General features: G+C 45.3%; 1 protein-coding gene across 2 annotated transcripts in view; it reads left to right on the top strand.

Moving 5' to 3' along the window:
• Positions 1-8,820, top strand: part of SHOC2 (SHOC2 leucine rich repeat scaffold protein) — a 51,355-nt gene extending 42,535 nt beyond the window's left edge. For both annotated transcript variants that reach the window (XM_077258041.1, XM_077258042.1), the window contains exons 8-9: positions 1,806-1,923; positions 2,283-8,820. In XM_077258041.1, coding sequence (XP_077114156.1) covers positions 1,806-1,923; positions 2,283-2,491 — 327 coding nt within the window. In that variant the 3' untranslated portion in view covers positions 2,492-8,820. The remainder of the gene's footprint in view (positions 1-1,805; positions 1,924-2,282) is intronic.
• Positions 8,821-26,629: the final 17,809 nt, after the last annotated feature.

Genomic DNA, 26,629 nt, shown 5'->3' with positions numbered 1-26,629 from the left:
CCACAGACAGGGTTTCAAGGGACCTCCATAATGGCAGACACGGGGGGTTATCAGCTGACCATCGGCTATCATGACAACCCATCGGCGATCACATTCACGGGCATGCCGACGGGCGGAGAGAATGACGCGCCCACCGATGTGTTAAATGACTGGCACCTGGATGGTGTTTGGCTCCCTACTGAGGTGTAGGTCCACCATAGAATCGCGCCGATGGGATTCCCTCCATGGCGGCTGATCCCTGGAGCTGAGTGGCAGCAGCAGAGTAAATAGCCGTGAACACAAATGGTGCGTGCTAGAAGTCCTCAGTCCAAGATCAGTGCCATGTTGTCTTGTGTGTTCCCAGCGTTCCCTCAGGTCACACTTGCTAAAACAAAGAATGAAAAAACCTGCCATTAGAAGCTATTCCACGGGTAACAAGCGCACCGGACTGATGGAGCGAGCACTGAACAGTGCCCAGCAGCTTGCATCTGTCTGTAACTCCTGCAGACGGCAGAAGAAAATTGTGTAATAGAAACAACAACAAACCTGATTCTACAACTACTTATAGTGCAAAAAACATTCTTTTTTTAGATGTCCACAGTCCTTAACTTTAACACGAGTGTCTATTAGCCGTATCCTCCTCTTCTCACTTCCTAAAACTCAATGTGGACAAACCTGAACTCCTCTCCTGTCCTCCATCTCTCCTAACCCCACTCTACCCGATCTAACCATCACCATAAATGTGCTTGTACTCGGATACAGAATACAAGTCACAGCTCCGAGAAGAGGAAATGACCATGAATAGATAATTGCATTCAAGTTACAGGCGTCCACAAGAAGTGTAATCATGTACAGATGTCGGGAGAAAAGCCCAACATGGAGCGGAGTACACCGGGCGTCATTAGGAGAAGCCCCTCCAGTGCTGAAGAGGCCGAAGCGGCATCTCCAAACCCAATCCATCGGTACACGGGGACTGGAGGATTTAGTATTTTGGAGATTTTTCTTTTTAGATAAATCCTCCTTTCTAGGTTGAGTAACCAGTTAATTTATGGAATCTGGGGGTCTGAACAGATGTCCAGTATTGGGCCATTAATTTCCTGGCTATAAACATACGGCATACTGCAGTCTCGCCATGTTCATCAGTGCTCAAGTGTTCGATGTAGCACAATATACATGTGAAGGGCGAGGGGTCAGACCGATATGGTGATTCTGATAATAATCTTTCCAAAATGGCAGGAACACGTCATGTGCAACAACTGTGCTGGGAGCACTTTATATCTAGTGTGTAAGGGCTTTGGTCGGAGTCCTCTGTCATGTAGGAATTGATGTGTTCTGTATGCCCAGTGTTGTGCCCAATGTAGCGCCTGTTGTATCCCTGGACGGTAGCGCCTGTTGTATCCCTGGACGGTAGCGCCTGTTGTATCCCTGGACGGTAGCGCCTGTTGTATCCCTGGACGGTAGCGCCTGTTGTATCCCTGGACGGTAGCGCCTGTTGTAGCCCTGGACGTAGCGCCCGGCGTAGCACATATAAGTGGCATAATCTGTGGGATCCTTTCCAGAATTTCTTGCCATTCACCTCTTCACTAGGACCCTCACATTTTTCTTTTGAGGGTATTTGGTAACACCAGATCCAGGAACGCTCTGCACAGTACTGAGATCGGACCACCTGAGCTCTGAGAAGCAGCCGTCCTCTGTATTATCGGCGATCCCACCACTAATCTCTGCTTTCCCTGATTTTCTTCCTGTATTTCACATGGTTTCTGTTTTTCATGCCATTCCATAATGTTCCAGTAGTAAAAGTATTTAGATTTTTTTCTATTAACCAGAAATTGGTGCTTACAAACAATCAGCTGACAACGCTGCCGAGAGGGCTCGGCCACCTAACCAACCTGACGCACCTCGGTCTCGGGGAAAACCTCCTGACGCATCTTCCAGAGGAGATCGGTGAGTGGATATTATATGTCCAGGATGTCAGAGCTGTCACATGCTGACCACGGGAGCGTCATCTGTGTTATCTCCTGGGGCACCGCGATGATTCACTACATGTCACCTGCAGTCCTGTGTAACCCCACAGTTAGCACAGTGATAACTCTAAGTACAGATAATGTAGTAGTCACCTGCAGTCCTATGTAACACCACAGATAACAGTGATAACTCTCTGAGTACAGATAATGTAGTAGATGTCACCTGCAGTCCTATGTAACATGACAGAGAGCATAGTGATAAGAGAGTACAGGTAATGCAGGTAATGTAGTATGTCACCAGCAGCCCCATGTAACACAATGCCGTCTGTCATATTGCAGGTACATTGGAGAACCTGGAGGAGCTGTATCTGAACGACAACCCCAATCTCCACGGTTTGCCCTTCGAGCTCGCCCTGTGCAGCAAGCTGTCAATCATGAGTATTGAGAACTGTCCTCTCAGCCACCTCCCCCCGCAGATCGTGGCCGGGGGTCCGTCCTTTATCATCCAGTTCCTGAAGATGCAAGGTCCTTACCGTGCCATGGTGTAACGATGCCAGTCCATACACTGTACAGCCATGTCGTCTCCTGTATATAGCTGTCCGGGCGGCCGCGCTCTGCGTCACCTTTCTGTTTACATACAGATCCGTATACCGTCACGAGCAGGCACATTACTACGACCGCATTACGTGTTTTTGCTAATAGAGGAATCATAGCCATTTAGATTTTTTTTATTATGTAAGAAAATATCAATCGCTTGTCAGAATTTTTTTTTCTTCCTTTGCTGAATTTAATGTATTTTTTTTTTTTGTATATACATATATATATATATTATTTTTTAAGGTCATTGTTACCCAGATTTCCAGCACGGTTTTTAAGAGTCGCCGATATTATTTGGCAGTGATCGCGGCGGTCAGGATTCTGTGTTTCCATTGGCGCACATTATGTCATGTGGTTAAAAGAAAAATATCAAAACTCAGAACGGTCAGCGATTTGTGCGTTTTCTTTTCTTCCCTGTCTGATCATACACACATGAGCCAGTATCTGGTACATGACTCGTAGACGCTCTAACTTATTATGACATTATTTTTTTTTTTTTACGTTATTTACTGTTGAGGGTGAATCACTGTTTTACTTAAAGGGACTGTCTAGGATTAGAGAAAGGAAAAGAAAAAAAGCTGATTTCTCCTTTAAATAGCGCCACTCTTTATCCCAGGTTGTGTGTGGTATTGCAGCTCAGCCCTGTTCGCTTCATTGGAGCCGAGCTGCAATACCAATCATCACCCATGCACAAGGGTGGCGCTGTTTTTAAAATAAATTTTAATCCTAGAAAGCCCAATTAATAAGGAATCTGCTTTGTTTGACTTTTCTTTCTAAATTACTTTTTTTTTTTAAAGGGAAAACATTCGATCTGGATTTGAAGCGGGATCCGCGCTCTTGTCATAAAGTCTCTCCCAGATCTGATGTTCGCACTCACTATTCATATCATATACCCGGATTTGTACCTATTAGCACTAATAAAGTTTTTTTGTTTTATTTTTGTTTTTTTCAGGCCCCTTTTCAAAGGTTTTTTTTTTTTTTTTTCTACTATACGGAGACTTTTTTGATGATGGAAGGAGGGCCGTTATACGCACAATGGCGCCAGTTATCTAGAGTACTCTCGCAACCTGCGGAATAACCTCCATGCTTGCAGCACGAACCTCCGTTATCTGCGATGATTTCTCCAGCCTTGTAAGATATTTTGCAGTGTCCGTCCCTTTAAATGCTTCATCCCAGAGGTGAAAGCTATATTGCGCCTCCAGTTCTTATATTTGCACAGTCCTCGTGTACTGACCTCGGCTACATTTGTGTCCAGCCTTGAAATATTTCCGTCTTCTTCTCCTTCCTGGTTACAAAAAAAAAAAAAAAAACCAAAACCTCCAAATTGCGAAAACCACAGTTGACGTCTGTCCCGGCTCCTGTTCACTTTAGTATCTATCCCGAATTTGACTTTTGCGATTGGGGGGACGCGTTTCTCATTCCCTCATACACAAGCCGATTTACCACCAAGCTGGGGTGACCCTGCAGTGTTCCCTGATAGCTGGCGGCTGTCACTGCATGATGGGAGTTGTAGTTCTGCCGCAGTTGTTGCTCAACAACTGGAGGCGATCCGGTCCGGACCCTTCTGGCATGGACCGCTTTCTTTGTGAAGCCGTTTCATTTTGCTGACGCGTTTTCGGACTTCCATACCTGCTTCTCCTGTTCCTGCAGAGTGCCTTCAGTATGGCTGACGGGGCTATAAAAGCTCCAATACTTCTATAGATGGCGGGAAAGGAGCATGAGCCGCTGCTCCTGTGCTGCAATCTACCGTCTCCACGCGTTTCAGTCATCATTCACATTGGAAGTGATACGTGAATGGTTTCTATCATGACAGAAAACTGTATAATAAGTCCCCACCCCCCCAATATGGCAGATAAGACATGTGCCCCCTGGGGTGGTCGATAAAATATGCACTCCCTCCGAGATAGGTGATGAAACGCCCTGCCCCCGGACAGTTCTCCAGTATCATGGTCTTATAGTCTGTGCGTTTTGTGCATTTATCCACGTAATGGACGTGGAGCTGGTAGTTTCTAGTATACAATATTTGGAGCCACCACAAGACTCCCAGCTTGACCACCCCAAGCCCCTTGGTGGGGCCGGGTCGGCCACTTGACTGTGCAGGACCTCGGTGACTGCAATGGGCCCAGCTCTGCACAGACGAGGCTCCACGGTGCAGAGCAAAGAGGTTAAAGGGGCGCAGTGCAACACAAGAGCTCTGCCCCCTCATGCTCTGATTTCTGGGACCCCCGCTGATCACAGTGAAGTCATAGCCCCCATAAGATGGGAGTCACTATTAGCTGCTCAGGAGGCCGGTTGGGAGCCGCCTGTGATACAGACGAGCTGGGTTGGTAAATATCCTGTAATTTTAATGTCGGGGGCAGCGTGCAGTGTTAGTGATAATTACATCATGGGCATTAGGCAGAGTGTTTTAGGAGGAGCCGCAGAGAGGGGAAGGCAAATTACCCTCCGGATATTGTATTCGTTTTGTTTTTTTCCTTTATTTTTGCAATAATATCCCATTTCTTGGTGCCATTAAGTGCTGAAAGCTTCTGGAAGTGTGACGCTAAGTGCTCATTAGTCGCTGTAAAGTGCTGCACGGGAAACTGCTCCCATGACCGCGCGTCGGGGTTGGGTTTTGGCATCTTTGTTCAGCCACCATCGCATTAATGATATTTTTGTAAGATTTATAATGCGCCCACATGGTGTACCGCCCTACACCGGCACATTGCAGCAGATCTCAGTATTGGTGCATTATCTGATCCTCAGAAAGCTGGATGTCCTCTCACAGTACCCATCCTATACCACAAATATGCCCAATTAAGCAAATACAAAGGAGCCAAAGGTTCCTATATAAGCAAGGTGAGTTTATTGTTCGGGGTTCTGAGAAAGTCAGGTGGCAGCTGTAGCAGAATTTAAATTTTATACTCATTGTTGCCAAAATAATCCTGTAATTATGCCCTTTTCTTTGTGCCATTAAACCCCTTAAGCCAAATTTTAGTGCCAGTGGCGTGTGCCTCCCATGCCAAAACTTGGACTGGTGGTCTCCTACCTTGTGAGCCGCATGCTGGTGGCCGCTGTCCTCCAGGCCTGGAAGCCTTTACTGTAGTGAAATGGCCAATATGTCTGTAGATGGACTGAGCCAGCTGCAGACCTTACAGAGCCGGACGCCGGTCCTCCTGACAGTCCTCACCCCTGCCTCACTTTTGCCAGTTGAGAGCAGTGGCTTTCCCCTTCTCCCGCTCAGGCCATGACAAGGTTGTCACCGGTGCCTTGGCCGTGGGATTGTGTGATGACCTGTATTCTAATCTCACTCGATGCTCCACAGTTTGCAGCTCTCCTGGGTGTTCGAAAGCTACAACCCCCATCGTACCCTTATTCCCTTAAGAACTGAATGTCCCCCCTATTCCTGCCCCAGAGGATGAGCCTGATAGGGAACATCCAATCGTCCTGCCCCTGAGGATGAGCCTGATTGGATGTTCCCCATCGTCCTGCCCCTGAGGATGAGCCTGATTGGATGTTCCCTATCGTCCTGCCCCTGAGGATGAGCCTGATTGGATGTTCCCTATCGTCCTGCCCCTGAGGATGAGCCTGATTGGATGTTCCCTATCATCCTGCCCCAGAGGATGAAGCAGTGGGAGTTGCCCATTTTCCTGCCCCCGAGGTGGCTCCTCCTTGTAGCTAAATGCTCGATATGTGTACGAGCTGCAGAATTATATCTGACTTGTTCATGGTCTTTAACAAGGGCCAAGCAATTAACGTTTCTCATAAGGCCTCGTTCACACGTCTGATTTTAATCAATTTTTATCCTTCTTTTCATGCATCGAGCACATGATTCTTACAGTCTGCGCTTTTTCAAGGACCCACTTTATTTTCCTTATTTTGCGGAGACCCGTCTGACTTGTGGACCACCCATGTAAGGGAATGAGGCCACAAATAATAGAGAGCGCACGCCCTCGTATCCACGATGCATTCTTGTGCTGTCCGTCTGGTATTGATGGTTTGCTCGGAGAAGCTTCAGAAACCTTCAATTCAGGATTATTTTTATCTCATACAAGAGATAAAAACGGAATAAAATCAGATACGACTCGGAACTTTCACGTTGATGAGCAATAGAACTTATTTTTTTGGTGGTAAGAATAAAATCACCGATGTGTGAATTCGGCCGGACAACGGACATCTCTGTGCAGTCACTCCTGTATGTCAGAAACACTGCTCCGCTCTGTGACGGGAAAATGTCTGCGGTGAGGGTGAAATCACTGATCGGATAGTCTTTATGTGATAAGATAAATGATGTAGAAAAACGCTGCTGGGTCACTGGTGACACCAACTAGTACCTGTATGTACAGCTGGGAACATAAACTGTAAACTTCTCTATAGAAAGAATCTCCATTTTGGTTCAGTTTATTTCATAGTGACTTGCCGAGAAAATAGATGACATAACTTATCCTGTATTGATCCTCAGTTATACTCCAGAGCTGCACTCACTATTCTGCTGGTGCAGTCACTGTGTACATACATTACATTACTGATCCTGAGTTACCTCCTGTATTATACCCCAGAGCTGCACTCACTATTCTGCTGGTGGAGTCACTGTGTACATACATTACATTACTGATCCTGAGTTACATCCTGTATTATACCCCAGAGCTGCACTCACTATTCTGCTGGTGCAGTCACTGTGTACATACATTACTGATCCTGAGTTACATCCTGTATTATATCCCAGAGCTGCACTCACTATTCTGCTGGTGGAGTCACTGTGTGTATACATTACATTACTGATCCTGAGTTACATCCTGTATTATACCCCAGAGCTGCACTCACTATTCTGCTGGAGCAGTCACTGTGTACATACATTACTGATCCTGAGTTACATCCTGTATTATATCCCAGAGCTGCACTCACTATTCTGCTGGTGCAGTCACTGTGTACATACATTACATTACTGATCCTGAGTTACCTCCTGTATTATACTCCAGAGCTGCACTCACTATTCTGCTGGTGCAGTCACTGTGTACATACATTACATTACTGACCCTGAGTTACATCCTGTATTATACTCCAGAGCTGCACTCACTATTCTGCTCACTTGCTATTCTCCAAAAATACACTCATTACTAGTGAGTGCAGCTCTGGAGTATAATACAGGATGTTACTCAGGATCAGTAATGTATGTACACAGTGACTGCACCAGCAGAATAGTGAGTGCAGCTCTGGAGTACAGATGTAGCTCCGTTCTCCGTACAGGATACATAATGTCATGCATACCCTGAGGATACATTCTCTATATACGCTGGTATGCTCCTCTCCAGCATTGTGTGTAGCAGCTGTATACAAGCAGTTGTCTGTTGTAGTCAGACGATTGAGCAGAATCTTGGTGACTCCTTAGGCCTCTTTCACACTTCAGTCTTTTGGCGTCAGTCTGAAACCGCCATTTTCCTCAAATAGCGGATCCGCCTTTTTTTTTTGCGGGTCCGCTATTTTCCCATAGACTTGCACTAGCGACGGATTGTGGCGGATGGTCGTCCTTTCCATCCGCCATGTGAAGGATCCGTCGAGATTTGGCGGACGTCATCTTGACATTGACGGACATTATAACGTTTTTTGTCTGCGCCGAAATGGCGGTTCGCGACGGATCCGTCGCGTCCGCCATTCCATAGAATGGTCGCCTATGGGCGACGGATCCGTCGCTACCGTCATTTCGGCGGATCCGTCGCCCCAATCCGCTTTTTCAATTGCGCATGCTCCAAAAAGTAGATACTTTTCCCAGACAACCCCCAAGTAACGGATCCGTCAAAAAAACGGATCCGTTAGAACCATTTTCTCAACAATTGTGACAGATCCGTCACTATGTCGGAGCAGACTGACGCCAAACAACTGAAGTGTGAAAGAAGCCTTATTGTGACGGTTTTGGCAATAACTCTTACTCCTGGTTCTTTCCGTCAGGACTTTTCTTTTTTTTTTTTTCTCGGTCTTTTCCATGTTTTTGGTTCCTTTGCTAGTGATTCCGGTTCTCCTGCCGCCGGCGCCATATCCTGTGTTTTGGAAGTGGTTGGGTATCGTGCGGAGGGGCAGCGTTCTGCGGATCTGGATGCGGCTCCTATGATTCTGCTGCTTTTTGCCTCCGTTGTGGAATATTCCGTGTGTATCCGCGCTGCAGGGACGCCCCTGATCCCCGGAGCGACACATAACTTTTCCTTTCTCTAGCAGCAGACATTTGCACTTTTTTACGTTTGCCTCCCTCTTAATCATTGTATATATAAATGTCAGCAAGTATCAAATTAAACATGTTCCAACTGTGCAGCAGCGTGTCTCCTCTTATTTTGGGAGGGGAGAATGAGGTGGCTCCTGGGTTTTCTATAGGGCCACACATGCATTTAGGCTTTACAACGCCTCCTGCAGCTCTGGAATTACAGATTGCCATGGACCATGTTTGGCTCCATATTTCATGTACATGATATTGCTCTCCTTTATATTGGTTGAATGTGTTGCTTTATTTGTAGTGCATCATGGGGAAAAAAATGCAAATTAACTTTCGCAGGTCACCGGAGAGCAGTGGTGGTGTGGGATCTTGGCTACGCAGCTCACTGACATCTCGGCGTCTGCTCCAACTCTACCAGAAAAAGGGCAAAAATGTCTTCTAGAGCAAAGCTGCGCCAATGGTGGTGAGCGGATCCCGGGAGGAACATTTACGAGTCCGTAGAGAAGTCAGATTATCCATCGATGTCTCTGGCTCTTTCTATTTGTTAAAGGGGTTGTCCAGAATATTTCAACATTGGAGCAGGAAATGGTATAAAAATATTATTAATATATGATGGACGTCCATCAGCAATGACCAGTCTCAATCGGTAAATAATGTTTGGGTTTTTTTCCCCCTATTTTTGTACCATGCCCAGCCTGTAGTCCAATTTTTATTTTTTTATTTTTTTTTTTTAATTTCAACTCTGGGCGTCTCCTTTAAACAGGTGACTCATCAGGGGTGTAGAGGTAATTCGTCCATCACTCTCTACAGTGAGAGAGACGGGGCCATCCTCTCACAGCGATGTGCTGCCAGAGGGAGAAGAAGCTTCACCTACAGACTACAGAGTGGGTGACCGATATTTAGCCGCTGGAGACCAATGTGGCAGACGGGAAGTAGATTCCACTCTTATCAAAAACTGCAGGCAAAATTCTAAAAATAAAAGTGCAGGAAATCGGCAGTGAGAACATGTGGACTAGAAAGTTGTATCATCTGTACATGAGCGCCACCTAGGGGCTGAACTTCACTGAAACATTTCAACACTTTATTAAAGGAAATCTATCACCAGGCAGGTTGTTGCTACTTTATCTAAGAGCAGCATGACGTAGGGGCAAAGACACTGATTCCGGTGATGTGTCACTTACTGTGCTGCTTGCTGTCATTTTAATAAGATCACTTATATCTGCAGCAGATTAAGCAGTGCTGTGAATGCTGAGCAGTGTATAACCCCGCCCACACCACTGATTGGCAGCATTCTGTGTATAGCCCCACCCACAGCACTGATTGGCAGCATTCTGTGTATAGCCCCACCCACACAACAGGCAGCTTTGTGTATAGCCCCACCCACAGCACTTATTGGCAGCTTTCTGTGTATAGCCCCACCCACACAACAGGCAGCTTTGTGTATAGCCCCACCCACAGCACTGATTGGCAGCATTCTGTGTATAGCCCCACCCACACCACTGGCAGCTTTTTGTATATAGCCCCACCCACATCACTAATTGGCAGCTTTCTGTCACATGTCAGATCGCTGTAATTAAGGCCTCTGTCTCTAGACTGTTCTCAGATTGCGCTCGGCTTAGGTGGCAGAAACCTGGTGACAGATTCCCTTTAAAAATAAAACTCCCTCAGAGGATAAATGAAAGCTGGAAAATAAGAAAATGCGTCAATTGAATGACAAATATACAGCATTGCCACAATCATCCGGAGTCCAGAAGTGAAAGCCATGAACCGTATTAAACATTCCTGCAAAACATGAAGGTCTAAAGAGGTAAGAAAATCCTTCCCATCACTGCAGAGAATTAGTCATGTACAGGTGCTTCTCACAAAATTAGAATATCATCAAAAAGTGAATCTCCTATATTCTACAGAGTCATTACACACAGAGTGATCTCCTTCACGTGTTTATTTCTGTTAATGTTGATGATTATGGCTTACAGCCAATGAAAACCCAAAAGTCATTATCTCAGTAAATTAGAATAATTAATAAAAAAAACACCTATAAAGGCTCCTAAGTGTTTATAAAGGTCCCTTAGTCTGTTTCAGTAGCTCCACAATCATGGGGAAGACTGCTGACTGACAGATGTCCAGAAGTCACTCACTGACACACTCCACAAGGAGGGGAAGCCACAAAAGGTAATTGCTAAAGAATCCGGCTGTTCACACAGTGCTGGATCCAAGAATATTAATGGAAAGTGGAGTGGAAGGAAACAGTGTGGTAGAAAAAGGTGCACAAGCAACCGGGATAACCGCAGCCTGGAAAGGATTGTTAAGAAAAGATCATTCAGTAATGTGCGGGAGATTCACAAGGAGTGGACTGCTGCTGGAGTCATTGCTTCACCACACACAGACGTGTCCAGGACATGGGCTACAAGTGTCACATTCCTTGTGTCAGCCACTCATGACCAATAGACAAGGTCAGAAGCGTCTTACCTGGGCCAAGGAGAAAAAGAACCGGACTGTTGTCAGTGGTCCAAGGTGTTTTCAGATGAAAGTAAATTTTGCATTTCATTTGGAGATCAAGGTCCCAGAGTCTGGAGGAAGAGTGGAGAGGCCACAATCCAAGCTGCTGGAGGTCTGGTGTGAAGTCTCCACCATCAGTGATGGTTTGGGGAGCCATGTCATCTGCTGGTGTAGGTCCACTGTGTTTTATCAAGCCCAAAGTCAGCGCAGCCGTCTACCAGGAAATGTTAGAGCACTTCATGCTTCCCTCTGCCGACAAGATTTATGGAGATGGAAATGTCATTCTCCAGCAGGACTTGGCCCCTGTCCACACTGCCAAAAGTACCAATACCTGGTGTACAAACAACAGTATCACTGGGCTTGATTGGCAGCAAACTCGCCTGACCTTAACCCCATAGAGAATCTATGGAGTATTGTCAAGAGGAAGATGAGAGACACCAGACCCAACAATGCAGACGAGCTGAAGGCTACTATCAAAGCCACCTGGGCTTCCATAACCCCTCAGCAGTGCCACAGGCTGATCGCCTCCATGCCACGCCGCATTGATGCAGTAATTGATGCAAAATGAGCTCCGACCAAGTATTGAGTGCATTTACTGATCATACATTTCAGTAGGACAACATATCTAATTTTAAAATAATTTTTCAAGCTGGTGTTTATAAAGTATTCTTATTTATGATATTATTAGATAATGACTTTTGAGTTTTCATTGTCTGTAAGCCATAATTATCAACATTAACAGAAATAAACACGTGAAATAGAGCACTCTGTGTGTAATGACTATATAGAATACTGTATATGAGATCCACTTTTTGTATTGAGGGACTTTTTGATGATCTAATTTTGTGAGAAGCACCTCTAAGAACATTTTTCTGTAGAGCAGTAATATAGTAGTTATATTCTTGTACATAGGGGCAGTATTATAGTAGTTATATTCTTGTACATAGGAGCAGTATTATAGTAGTTATATTCTTGTATATAGGGGCAGTGTTATAGTAGTTATATTCTTGTACATAGGGGCAGTATTATAGTAGTTATATTCTTGTACATAGGAGCAGTATTATAGTAGTTATATTCTTGTACATAGGAGCAGTGTTATAGTAGTTATATTCTTGTACATAGGGGCAGTATTATAGTAGTTATATTCTTGTATATAGGGGCAGTGTTATAGTAGTTATATTCTTGTACATAGGGGCAGTATTATAGTAGTTATATTCTTGTACATAGGGGCAGTATTATAGTAGTTATATTCTTGTACATAGGGGCAGTATTATAGTAGTTACAGTCATGGCCAAAAGTATTCACACACCTGCAATTCTGTCAGATAATGCTCAGTTTCTTCCTGAAAATGATTGCAATCACAAATTCTTTGGTATTATCTTTATTTAATTTGTCTTAAATGAAAAAACACAAAAGAGAATGAAGCAAAAAGCAAAACATTGATCATTTCACACAAAACTCCAAAAATGGGCCAGACAAAAGTATTGGCACCCTCAGCCTAATACTTGGTTGCACAACCTTTAGCCAAAATAACTGTGACCAACCGCTTCCGGTAACCATCAGTGAGTTTCTTACAATGCTCTGCTGGAATTTTAGACCATTCTTCTTTGGCAAACTGCTCCAGGTCCCTGATATTTGAAGGGTGCCTTCTCCTAACTGCCATTTTTAGATCTCTTCCCAGGTGTTCTATGGGATTCAGGTCTGGACTCATTGCTGGCCACCTTAGAAGTCTCCAGTGCTTTCTCTCTAACCATTTTCTAGTGCTTTTTGAAGTGTGTTTTGGGTCATTGTCCTGCTGGAAGACCCATGACCTCTGAGGGAGACCCAGCTTTCTCACACTGGGCCCTACATTATGCTGCAAAATTTGTTGGTAGTCTTCAGACTTCATAATGCCATGCACACGGGCAAGCAGTCCAGTGCCAGAGGCAGCAAAGCAACCCCAAAACATCAGGGAACCTCCGCCATGTTTGACTGTAGGGACCGTGTTCTTTTCTTTGAATGCCTCTTTTTTTCTCCTGTAAACTCTATGTTGATGCTTTTGCCCAAAAAGCTCTACTTTTGTCTCATCTGACCAGAGAACATTCTTCCAAAACGTTTTAGGCTTTTTCAGGTAAGTTTTGGCAAACTCCAGCCTGGCTTTTTTATGTCTCGGGGTAAGAAGTGGGGTCTTCCTGGGTCTCCTACCATACAGTCCCTTTTCATTCAGACGCCAACGGATAGTACGGGTTGACACTGTTGTACCCTCGGACTGCAGGGCAGCCTGAACTTGTTTGGATGTTAGTCGAGGTTCTTTATCCAACATCCGCACAATCTTGCGTTGAAATCTCTTGTCAATTTTTCTTTTCCGTCCACATCTAGGGAGGTTAGCCACAGTGCCATGGGCTTTACACTTCTTGATGACACTGCGCACGGTAGACACAGGAACATTCAGGTCTTTGGAGATGGACTTGTAGCCTTGAGATTGCTCATGCTTCCTCACAATTTGGTTTCTCAAGTCCTCAGACAGTTCTTTGGTCTTCTTTCTTTTCTCCATGCTCAATGTGGTACACACAAGGACACAGGACAGAGGTTGAGTCAACTTTAATCCACGTCAACTGGCTGCAAGTGTGATTTAGTTATTGCCAACACCTGTTAGGTGCCACAGGTAAGTTACAGGTGCTGCTAATTACATTAATTAGAGAAGCATCACATGATTTTTTGAACAGTGCCAATACTTTTGTCCACCCCCTTTTTTATGTTTGGTGTGGAATTATATCCAATTTGGCTTTAGGACAATTCTTTTTGTGTTTTTTCATTTAAGACAAATTAAATGAAGATAATAATAACAAATAATTTGTGTTTGCAATCATTTTCAGGAAGAAACTGAGTATTATCTGACAGAATTGCAGGGGTGTCAATACTTTTGGCCATGACTGTATATGCTTGTACATAGGGAGCAGTATTATAGTAGTTATATTATTGTACATAGAGGCAGTATTATAGTAGTTATATTCTTGTACATAGGAGCAGTATTATAGTAGTTATATTCTTGTACATAGAGGCAGTATTATAGTAGTTATATTCTTGTACATAGGAGCAGTATTATAGTAGTTATATTCTTGTACTTAGGGGCAGTATTATAGTAGTTATATTCTTGTACATAGGGGCAGTACTATAGTAGTTATATTCTTGTACATGGGGCAGTACTATAGTAGTTATATTCCTGTATATAGGGGCAGTATTATAGTAGTTATATTCTTGTACATAGGAGCAGTATTATAGTAGTTATATTCTTGTACATAGGGGCAGTATTATAGTAGTTATATTCTTGTACATAGGGGGCAGTATTATAGTAGTTATATTCTTGTATATAGGGGCAGTATTATAGTAGTTATATTCTTGTACATAGGGTCAGTATTATAGTAGTTATATTCTTGTACATAGGAGCAGTATTATAGTAGTTATATTCTTGTACATAGGAGCAGTATTATAGTAGTTATATTCTTGTACATAGGGCAGTATTATAGTAGTTATATTCTTGTACATAGGGGCAGTATTATAGCAGTTATATTCTTGTACATAGAGGCAGTATTATAGCAGTTATATTCTTGTACATAGGGGCAGTATTATATTAGTTATATTCTTATACATAAGGGCAGAATTATAGTAGTTATATTCTTATACATAGGAGCAGTATTATAGTATTTATATTCTTGTACATAGGAGCAGTATTATAGTAGTTATATGCTTGTACATAGGGAGCATTATTATAGTAGTTATATTCTTGTACATAGGAGCAGTATTATAGTAGTTATATTCTTGTATATAGGAGCAGTATTATAGTAGTTATATTCTTGTACACAGGGGGCAGTATTATAGTAGTTATATTCTTGTACATAAGAGCAGTATTATAGTAGTTATATTCTTGTACATAGGGGCAGTATTATAGTAGTTATATTCTTCTACATAGGGGCAGTATTATAGTAGTTATATTCTTGTATATAGGGGCAGTATTATAGTAGTTATATTCTTGTACATAGGAGCAGTATTATAGTAGTTATATTCTTGTATATAGGAGCAGTATTATAGTAGTTATATTCTTGTACACGGGGCAGTATTATAGTAGTTATATTCTTGTACATAAGAGCAGTATTATAGTAGTTATATTCTTGTACATAGGGGCAGTATTATAGTAGTTATATTCTTCTACATAGGGGCAGTATTATAGTAGTTATATTCTTGTATATAGGGGCAGTATTATAGTAGTTATATTCTTGTACATAGGGGCAGTATTATAGTAGTTATATTCTTGTACATAGGAGCAGTATTATAGTAGTTATATTCTTGTACATAGGGCAGTATTATAGTAGTTATATTCTTGTACATAGGAGCAGTATTATAGTAGTTATATTCTTGTACATAGGGGCAGTATTATAGTAGTTATATTCTTGTACATAGGGGCAGTATTATAGTAGTTATATTCTTGTACATAGGAGCAGTATTATAGTAGTTATATTCTTGTACATAGGAGCAGTATTATAGTAGTTATATTCGTGTACATAGGGGCAGTATTATAGTAGTTATATTCTTGTACATAGGGGCAGTATTATAGTAGTTATATTCTTGTATATAGGGGCAGTATTATAGTAGTTATATTCTTGTACATAGGAGCAGTATTTTAGTAGTTATATTCTTGTACATAGGAGCAGTATTATAGTAGTTATATTCTTGTACATAGGGGGCAGTATTATAGTAGTTATATTCTTGTACATAGGGGCAGTATTATAGTAGTTATATTCTTGTATATAGGGGCAGTATTATAGTAGTTATATTCTTGTACATAGGGGCAGTATTATAGTAGTTATATTCTTGTACATAGGAGCAGTATTATAGTAGTTATATTCTTGTACATAGGAGCAGTATTATAGTAGTTATATTCTTGTACACAGGGGGCAGTATTATAGTCAGGGGCGTAACTACCGCGGTCGCAGGGGTCGCAATTGCGACGGGGCCCACAGTGCTTAGGGGCCCCGACTCTGAGTTACAAAATGGGCCGGCGGCCCTTTAAATAAACCTTCTTTACAGGCCCTGGTGCGCGTGCACTCAGTGGATGCGCGATCACGGGTGGGACTGCACTTGTCCCGCAGCAGAGCCCCTCCACCACAGAGAGCCGCACACCACTACTATAGCTGCCACTGCTCTGTGCGCACAGGACCTTTGATGAGGTCACAGGAGGGGAGGAGTCGGAGTCACATGATCAAGGGCTTCCGTGTAGTGCAGGACAGTAGTGCAGTGCTGGTCGTCATCGTGCTGGAGGAGGGTAAGCTTTTGTGTGAGGTCAGGAGGGGTTTGTGTGGATGTAGCAGAGCAGTGTGTGTATGAGGTGTACAAGGCGGAGCCGTGTGTGTATGAGGTGTACGGAGCGGAGCAGTGTGTGTACGAGGTGTACGGAGCGGAGCCATGTGTGTACGAGGTGTACGGAGCGGAGCCGTGTGTGTACGAGGTGTACGGAGCGGAGCCGTGTGTGTACGAGGTGTACGGAGCGGAGCCGTGTGTGTACGAGGTGTACGGAGCGGAGCCGTGTGTGTACGAGGTGTACGGAGCGGAGCCGTGTGTGTACGAGGTGTACGGAGCGGAGCCGTGTGTGTACGAGGTGTACGGAGCGTAGCCGCATGTGCAATGTGTACGAAGCTCAGCCGCATGTGTAGGAGTAACTGTGTGGCCATTATACTGTAGGCAATATCATGTGTGGCCATTGTACAGTATGGAGCACTATGTGTGGCCATTGTACAGTATGGACAGGGGCGTAACTACCACGGTTGCAGCGATCGCCATTGCAACCGGGCCCAGCAGGTCAGGGGCCCGGGGCCGGCAGGTCAGAGCAGGGCCGGACTGGCCAATGCCAGAAGAGCCGGTGCCAGTCATGGGCCGCTCGATCCGCCTCCCCCCGCCGCCGTCGACTCACCCCCCCTGCTGTCGCATTCAACTATACCGGCGTCTATGACTCCGGTAGAGTCGAATGCAATGACGGAGGAGAGAGCGTCTACAGACGCTCCCTCTCCCATCATTCCGCGCTCTGCCTCTGACACTGCGGGTGCGCGATCCTGGGCAGACTGCAGCCGAGCCTGAGACTGGAGCAGGAAGCAACGCTGGCAAGAGGAAAGGTAAGGAGAGTGGGGGGGGGGGCGAGAGATGCGGGCTGTGCTGTATATACCACTGTGCGGGCTGTGCTGGATAGACCACTGTGCGGGCTGTGCTGGATAGACCACTGTGCGGGCTGTGCTGGATAGACCACTGTGCGGGCTGTGCTGGCACCCAACACCATGTTGCAGTGCAGGAGATTCCTCCTGCACGGTAACAGTCCGAGGTGTATCTAGGGGAAGGGGGCAGCCGGAGCACGTGAGAGACAGGAAGTAGCTCCAGTCATCACGATGAGACAGCTTCTCAGTCTGTATTTTTCCCCCCTCATACATCTCATGTACGTCTGAATGAGATCGTATTTAAGAGAGAGCCAAAATAACCCCGGGACAGAAGGCGAGAGCAGGGGGGAGGTGCGGGACAGAGCCGCTTTAGTCAGGAGAAGCTGAGGAGCTGCAGCCGGTTTACATTAGCCACCCCTGTACCAGAGAGGAGATTGTGAGTTGTGTATATGAGCTGGTATCTCTGGTGTGTGTGTGTGTGTGTGATATCTGTAGTATGTGTGTGTGTGTGTGTGATATCTGTAGTGTGTGTGTGATAACTGTAGTATGTGTGTGTGATATCTGTAGTATGATGTGTGTGTGTGATATCTGTAGTGTGTGTGTGATATCTGTAGTATGTCTGTGTGTGTGTGTGTGTGTGTGTGATATCTGTAGTATGTCTGTGTGTGTGTGTGTGTGTGATATCTGTAGTGTGTGTGTGATATCTGTAATATGATGTGTGTGATATCTGTAGTGTGTGTGTGTGTGTGAGATCTGTAGTATGTGTGTGATATCTGTAGTGTGTGTGTGTGTGTGTGATAACTGATGTGTGTGTGATGTCTGTAGTATGTGTGTGTGTGAGGCAGCAGCGTAACTACCACGGTCGCAGCTGCAAGCGGCTCTGGCAGGTCAGGGGGCCGTGTGTCCCCTTGAGCCTGTCTCCCTTATGCTTGTGTCCTCATGTGCCAGTCTCCCTTGCCCATTAGTCACTGTGTGTCCCCATGTGCCTGTCTCCTATGTCCCCTTGTGCTTGTGTCAGTCTCCTTTGTCCCCTTGTGCTTGTGTCAGTCTCCTTTGCCCACTAGTCCCTGTGTGTCAGTCTCCCTTTCCCACTTGTCCCTGTGTGTCCCCTTGTGCTTGTATCCCTTGTCCCCTTGTGTCGGTCTCTTGCCCACTAGTCCCTGTGTGTCCCCTTGTGCCTGTCTCCCTTGTCCCCTTGTGCTTGTCCCTTGTCCCCATGTGTCCCCTTGTGTCAGTCTCCCTTGCCCACTATTCCCCGTGTGTCAGTCTCCCTTGCCCACTAGTCCCTGTGTCCCCGTGTGCCAGTCTCCCTTGTCCACTAGTCCCCGTGTGCCCCTTGTGTCAGTCTCCATTGTCCCCTTGTGTCAGTCTCCCTTGCCCACTAGTCCCCTTGTAACCTTCTCTCCTGCCTCCTAGCCCCCATGTGTCTGTCTTCCTTGCCCCCTTGTGCCCTCTCCCCTGCCCCCTCGTCACCATTTGCTCGTGTCTTTCTCACTGCCCCTGAATGGAGGGGCTGCATTATACTATGATGGGGGCTGCATTGTATTCTATGGGGGTTACATTGAATTTTATGGCGGGGGGGGGGCCCCATTTGGAAGTTCGCATCGGGGCCCATAACTTTGTAGTTACGCCACTGATTATAGTAGTTATATTCTTGTACATAGGAGCAGTATTATAGTAGTTATATTCTTGTACATAGGGGCAGTATTATAGTAGTTATATTCTTGTACATAGGGGCAGTAGTATAGTAGTTATATTCTTGTACATAGGAGCAGTATTATAGTAGTTATATTCTTGTACATAGGGGCAGTATTATAGTAGTTATATTCTTGTATATTGGGGCAGTATTATAGTAGTTATATTCTTGTATATTGGGGCAGTATTATTCCAAATATTTTGTAATTTATTAACTCTTTATTACCTGCAGTGGTTTGAGGCTGACTACATTGTGCGATGTTACCAATCCCAACGGTTTAATGTCACTTCTTCTGAGAGATGTGATTAACTGAAACGTATTCATTTTTTATTTAGTTATCTTTTAAATAGTTTTTTTTTCCTCAAATACTATGATATTTTATATATTCTTTGACTTTTCATATTTCCATGCACTGGAGTTTCTATATGTGGTGTATGTTGCGCCGGGTATTCTGAGCGCCCCACATCTCAGACATATAGATAATTTAGGGGTTTTATCTCAGTATTTCAGGTTATTTTATATGCTTTATGGTCAGTGAGTCACAGCATCTTTGACATCTTAGGTTATGTTCACACTGTGCGTTTTTGCTGCTGTTTTTTATGCAAAGTTTAAGCTGCTTACAAAAAGCAGGTTTTGCTTAGTTTTTGCTGCTTTTATTGCTGTGTTATTGTCAGGTCACATTTGTCTCTTGTGCATGCTGATAAAGTTTAGTGCATAAAAAAATAATCTGATTGAACTTCATCAGGTTTTTCACCAAAAACACAGCAACACCTGATACTAGTGTTTTTCAGTGGTTTTTGCATTACACAATGCACTTTCAATGGGTGAAAAATGAAAAAGGCTGAAAAAAGTGACATGCTGTATTTTGCAAAAACAGAAAAAAAAACCCAACAAGCTGTGTGCATGAGACTTCTGAAATCTCTTAGGCTATGTGCACACGTTGCGGAAAGTTGTGCGGATTTTTCCACACTGATTTTGGTTAATCTGCAGGTGAACTGCACTGCGGATTGCCTGCGGATTTACCGCGCTTTTTTGTGGATTTTGTGCGGATTCCTATTATGGAGCAGGTGTAAACAGCTGCGGAATCCGCACAAAGAATTAAAATGCTGTGAAATAAACAACACAGCGTTTCCGCACGTTTTTTTCTGCAGCATGTGCACTGTGGATTTTGTTTTCCGTAAGTTTACATGGTACTGTACAACACATGGAAAACTGCTGCGGATCCGCAGCAAAATCCGCAACGTGTGAACATAGCGCAAGTTCCCGCTCATGTAGTGGAGCCGCTCCCTTGTTGCACCTTTAGTGGCTTCTCTTTGTATATGCGGGAGCCTTTGCTTGCGTCCTGTAGGAATATATACACTGAGTACATCATTATACAGTATATAAAGCTTTGCTGTATTTGGGATGTCAGTGAATTCACCTGAAATCTGCACCTGTGGATCTGTCCACAATCCGCGCACAGTCTGCTGTATAGAATGATCGTTGTCTTCGGTGTCGCGGTAATTGCTCGGCGCTGCTTGGTCATAGGCATTTGTTACTGGCGCAGCCGTCATTGTTTGGATCCGGCTCCGTCCATGGCGCTGCTTCTGTCCTCTGAGCGATGTGGACTCCAGCACAACGCACTCCTACTAATTATTACTGAATTACTGTTTTATGCTCCCGTCATTTCCAGAGGTTTAGTCACAATCCTGCTGTCTGCAGTTCCACCACGTTATACCCTCCCTTCACCCGTTCTGGTTCAGTCTCTGCAGGACACAGCACATTGAAGTTCATTTTGGTACATTGGGTTCTGTTCACACATGATGATTGCTCTGGTGTAAATAGTAGGAAACTTTCTGGCTCGTTTGCCAAACATTTTAGGAAGAATGCATCAGCTGTGCTTTTTTTATTGAGGCATTTTAGTAAAGCAATCTATATATGTACCCCACTGCTTTTATTTTTATATATTTTGTTACAATAAGACCCCAAGGACGACTTATTCCACTGGATGCTTATAAATAAAAAATATAAGGGCGCAAGATGGAGAGAGGGGCAGAGTGAGAGCCAGGCGAACAGATGCTACAGCTGCTTTCTAGTAAGTGTTTGTCTTAGACCAGAGAAGCATTCACAGCAACACTGCTCAGTAATGCTGTATCACATCTTCCATACTGCTACTGCTTCTGTTGGTAATTGTTTTATCCTCCCAACCCAAAGCTGGATTCACTACTACACTGTTTGGATCTGCTGTAAAACATCATGTATGATGCTGCTGTTTTTAGTATCTGGTTATCTCAACTCAGAATGGTAGTCACTGCTACAATGCTCAGTATTCCTATAAAATTTCCTCCACGCTACTACTTCTGTTGGTGTTATATCTTCTCAGCCAAGAGGTGTCATAAAAACTACCCTCCTACTGTTACAGATTCTGTTGTGTTGTATCTTCTTAAAACAGAACTCGATTCACAGCTACACTGACCGCATCAGCTATAAATTGTCATCCGTGATGCTGCTGTTTTTAGTAAGTGTTTTTCTCAACCCAGAACAGTATGCACAGCTACATTGCTCAGTATTGAGGTAGAATATCCTCCATATGGCAGCTGCAGCGAGCAAGTGCTATATCTTCTCAAACCAGACCAGGATTCACTGCTTCACTGCTCGTAACTGCTGTTTTTTTTTTTTTTTTAAGAATTTGTCAGGAGGGGTTTTTATGTAAAACTAAATTGCTATCTTTTGTGTAGAAGTCCGATCTGTAATTCCTGATAAACCCATCTGTGAAATTATATGCAGATGAGCCATAAGTACATTGGGACATGACAAAGTACTTCCAACTCTCCAGCACTCACTCCTTATTCCTCCTCTGACATCTGTCTCCTGTGTTTATTGGTTTAGTTCCATGATATCCTGGCTAAAGACAGCAGATGAAAGAGGTGAGACTGACATGTCAATTAAACTCAAGGGGCAGGCACGGGAGCAAGGTGTGAGGCCTGGAAAGCATTAAGTGCTTTGTCATGACATCATGTACTTATAGCTCATTTGCATAGATCTTCAAAGCTGGATTTTGATACCAAAGCTATAAATGTATTCAATGTGAGAGTGACAAAAATTCATCCGGAAATGTCTCAACAAGCTTTTGCTGAATTCTAGCAAGTATTTTGTTCTCGCCTCCAATGCTGTATTCACCGCTACACTGCTCAGTACTGCTGTATAATGTTCTCCATTCTTCTGGACATGTGCTCCAAAGAAACAGGAGAGCAGGAATCCCTTATCTCTGTGTGTGCTGTGTATGGAAAACATCTTATCAACTGGGGTCCACCCACCAGCTCAGAGACAAGTGGAAATTTAGAGATGGAGCCTGCGGAGGGGAAAATTGGTGAAAAATGCAGAATTCATACAATGCCCAACAGATCATCGAATGATCAGAATTAACCCTCATGTTCTCAAAAAAGAGAGGTTGTATTATTGTGATCAGTCATGTTACAGGAAGAAGTGTCCTGATCCGGCTCCTTCTGGTAACGTCTAGATGCAGAAATTTCTTAATATGAGTAAAAAGAAACATTTTAATATTTTGAGCGACGTAAAAGTAAATTTGTCATTTTAACTCGTCTGTGATAATAATAAGTCCTTATAGTAAATGTAATAAAACTCCGAGGCCTATAGCATCACGCGCCCGGCCTCCAGTAACTGGGCATCCTCCCAACTCTGGTGGCAAGTTCCTCACCCCTAGGTGGTCCCCTCTATTTATGCAGAACGCCCGCCCCCTCGTACCGATCCGCCCTCCACCTAGCGCTGGAGCGGTGTATCTGGCGGGCAGGGCCCAATGTCGCCAGGAAATGTTGATCATCTCCTCCGCTGGCAGACGGAGCCAAGCCGGCATGAGAATCTGCCCCCATAATGGATGATCCCAGAGGTGCAGATCTTTGGGGGCCCACAGGTCACATGACTGGTACTGGGGCCCCACAGCTCTGAACGCTCTAACAGCCATTTTCATTACTGATACTTAGTATCTTTCCCTCCAGAGCGTCGCCAATAAAATCTGCATTTGGAGCCAGCGTCAGTCTGTGCTATCGATTCGTACGAGACATTTTAAAGTGGTTTCTGTCGCTTTATTGGACCCTGGCAGAAAAGGAAGCCGTTAATTGTATTTATACCATAGACTTCTACAGACGATACAAGATACAAATTCACATCTAAGCAAATCACAAATTCTGCTCAGGAGCCTCCTGCTGTTGTTTTGTATGCAGCTCCCATGCAGGCTCATGTGTATCCATAGTAACATAACCTGCCCTGCAGCCGTGATCTGCTTCGCTCCCTCTCTCTCTTTTCTCCTTGATAACCCATAGACAGCAGTAGAGTGACATGGGTCTGCATAGGAGCTGTGCACAAAAAATTGTAGATTCTTAACCTAGACTGGTGAGAAATCACAGCTAAAAATATTGTTTACGAAAGTATATTATTATATTTATTAATGTTTGATCCTTATTAGTTATGTGGTATTTGTATGCAGATTGCTGAGGTTTCTCTGTGAGATTCTGTTCATGTTCTTTGCTGGGAAGGTGAAGGATGAGAACTGATCATCATCATCATCACTGGATGGAGCCGCTGCAGTGCTGGGGAGCTGCCAGCAGATGGCGCTGTGTCATTGTTCTGTCCATGGTGCTGATCCAGCTGCAGGATACAATGTGATCTATGGAGAATGCAAACAGCAACATAATGGCAACACAGGAACCTAATGGCAACACAGGAGCCTAATGGCAACAAAGGAACCTAATGGCGACACGGGGACCTAATGGCAACAAAGGAACCTAATGGCGACACGGGAACCTAATGGCAACAAAGGAACCTAATGGCGACACTGTGACCTAATGGCGACACGGGGACCTAATGGCAACAAAGGAACCTAATGGCGACACGGGAACCTAATGGCAACAAAGGAACCTAATGGCAACAAAGGAACCTAATGGCGACACGGGAACCAAATGGCAACAAAGGAACCTAATGGCGACACGGGGACCTAATGGCGACACGGGAACCTAATGGCGACACGGGAACCTAATGGCGACACGGGAACCTGATGGCGACACGGGAACCTAATGGCGACACGGGGACCTAATGGCGACACGGGAACCAAATGGCAACAAAGGAACCAAATGGCAACAAAGGAACCTAATGGCGACACGGGAACCTAATGGCGACACGGGGACCTAATGGCGACACAGGAACCTAATGGCGACACGGGAACCTAATGGCGACATGGGAACCTAATGGCGACACGGGAACCTAATGGCGACACGGGGACCTAATGGCGACACGGGGACCTAATGACAACAAAGGAACCTAATGACAACAAAGGAACCTAATGGCGACACGGGAACCTAATGGCGACACGGGGACCTAATGGCGACACGGGAACTTGATGGCGACACGGGGACCTAATGGCCACACGGGGACCTAATGACACGGGGACCTAATGACCACAAAGGAACCTAATGGCGACACGGGGACCTAATGGCAACAAAGGAACCTAATGGCGACACGGGAACCTAACGGCAACAAAGGAACCTAATGGCGACACGGGGACCTAATGACAACAAAGGAACCTAATGGCGACACGGGGACCTAATGACAACAAAGGAACCTAATGGCGACACGGGAGCCTAATGGCGACTCGGGAACCTAACGGCAACAAAGGAACCTAATGGCGACACGGGGACCTAATGGCAACAAAGGAACCTAATGGCGACACGGGGACCTAATGGCGACACGGGAACCTAACGGCAACAAAGGAACCTAATGGTGACACGGGGATCTAATGGCAACAAAGGAACCTAATGGCGACACGGGAACCTAACGGCAACAAAGAAACCTAATGGCGACACGGGAACCTAATGGCGACACGGGAACCTAATGGCGACACGGGAACCTAATGGCGACACGGGAACCTAATGGCAACAAAGGAACCTAATGGCGACACGGGGACCTAATGGCGACTCGGGAACCTAACTGCGACACGGGAACCTAACGGCAACAAAGAAACCTAATGGCGACACGGGAACCTAATGGCAACAAAGGAACCTAATGGTGACACGGGAGCCTAATGGCGACTCGGGAACCTAACGGCGACACGGGAACCTAACGGCAACAAAGAAACCTAATGGCGACACGGGAACCTAATGGCAACAAAGGAACCTAATGGCGACACGGGGACCTAACGGCAACAAAGGAACCTAATGGTGACACGGGGATCTAATGGCAACAAAGGAACCTAATGGCGACACGGGAACCTAACGGCAACAAAGAAACCTAACGGCGACACGGGAACCTAATGGCGACACGGGAACCTAATGGCGACACGGGAACCTAATGGCAACAAAGGAACCTAATGGCGACACGGGGACCTAATGGCGACTCGGGAACCTAACTGCGACACGGGAACCTAACGGCAACAAAGAAACCTAATGGTGACACGGGAGCCTAATGGCGACACGGCAACCTAATGGCAACAAAGGAACCTAATGGCGACACGGGAGCCTAATGGCGACTCGGGAACCTAACGGCGACACGGGAACCTAACGGCAACAAAGAAACCTAACGGCGACACGGGAACCTAACGGCGACACGGGAACCTAACGGCGACACGGGAACCTAACGGCAACAAAGGAACCTAATGGCGACACGGGAGCCTAACGGCGACTCGGGAACCTAACGGCGACACGGGAACCTAATGGCGACACGGGAACCTAATGGCCGGGCGCTGGGAAGAAAAGCCCACATCTGACCACTGCTCACTGGCTACACACGCGCTTCATCCACTCACAGCGTTTTTATGGCTTTTCGTGTGTTTTTTAGGCTCGCGGTGTCCAGCTATTACTGTAATCAGGATCACAGCTGCGCTTTTCTATCTTTTGTATCTACTTCCATATTTCGCTCTGAAAACTGCATGTAAGATTCCAGCCTTAAAGGGGTTTTCCAGCCTTAAAGGGACGTTCCAGTTTCAGGAAAGCTTTGTCCATCCAGCTGCAACCAAACAAACAGCATTTCTCACCCTCCCCAGGTCCAGCACTGAGTCTCTGCTACTGCTCCTGATGTCTGTGATTGTCTGCAGCGCTAACGTCACCCCGACAGTGCTGCAGCCAATCGGTGAGCTCAGCGTACCTGCCCAAGTTGACAGCATGAGCCTCTCACTGATTGGCTACAGCACTGTCGGCATGACTTTAGTGCTGCAGACAATCGCAGACACCAGGAGCAGCAGCAGAGACTCAGGGGAGGGTGAGGAAAGTGAGAAAACTGTGTCTGGGGACAGAGAATTTCCAACTCCGGAGAACAACTTTAAAAGGGGAAGTTTTATTTAATGGTGGCATTATCCCAGCAGCCCAGGCCGGATACATATAAATCCAGGAGCAGATAGTAATAGCAAGAAAGCCGTCACAGTAAATCATTGCCCCAGGTAGGGGGAGGGTGGCAGCGCGCAGCACGGACCATGACAGCTGTCACCTGGCACCGGTGACACCTGCAGATATACAGGTAGTCAGCAGCTGCTGGCGTAGACATACCAGAT

The sequence above is a fragment of the Ranitomeya variabilis genome, chromosome 4 (genome assembly GCF_051348905.1).
Source record: "Ranitomeya variabilis isolate aRanVar5 chromosome 4, aRanVar5.hap1, whole genome shotgun sequence".
In the NCBI taxonomy this organism is placed as follows: domain Eukaryota; kingdom Metazoa; phylum Chordata; class Amphibia; order Anura; family Dendrobatidae; genus Ranitomeya; species Ranitomeya variabilis.
The sequence above is the reverse complement of the archived record's forward strand: the minus strand, read 5'-3'. Positions and strand labels throughout refer to the sequence as shown.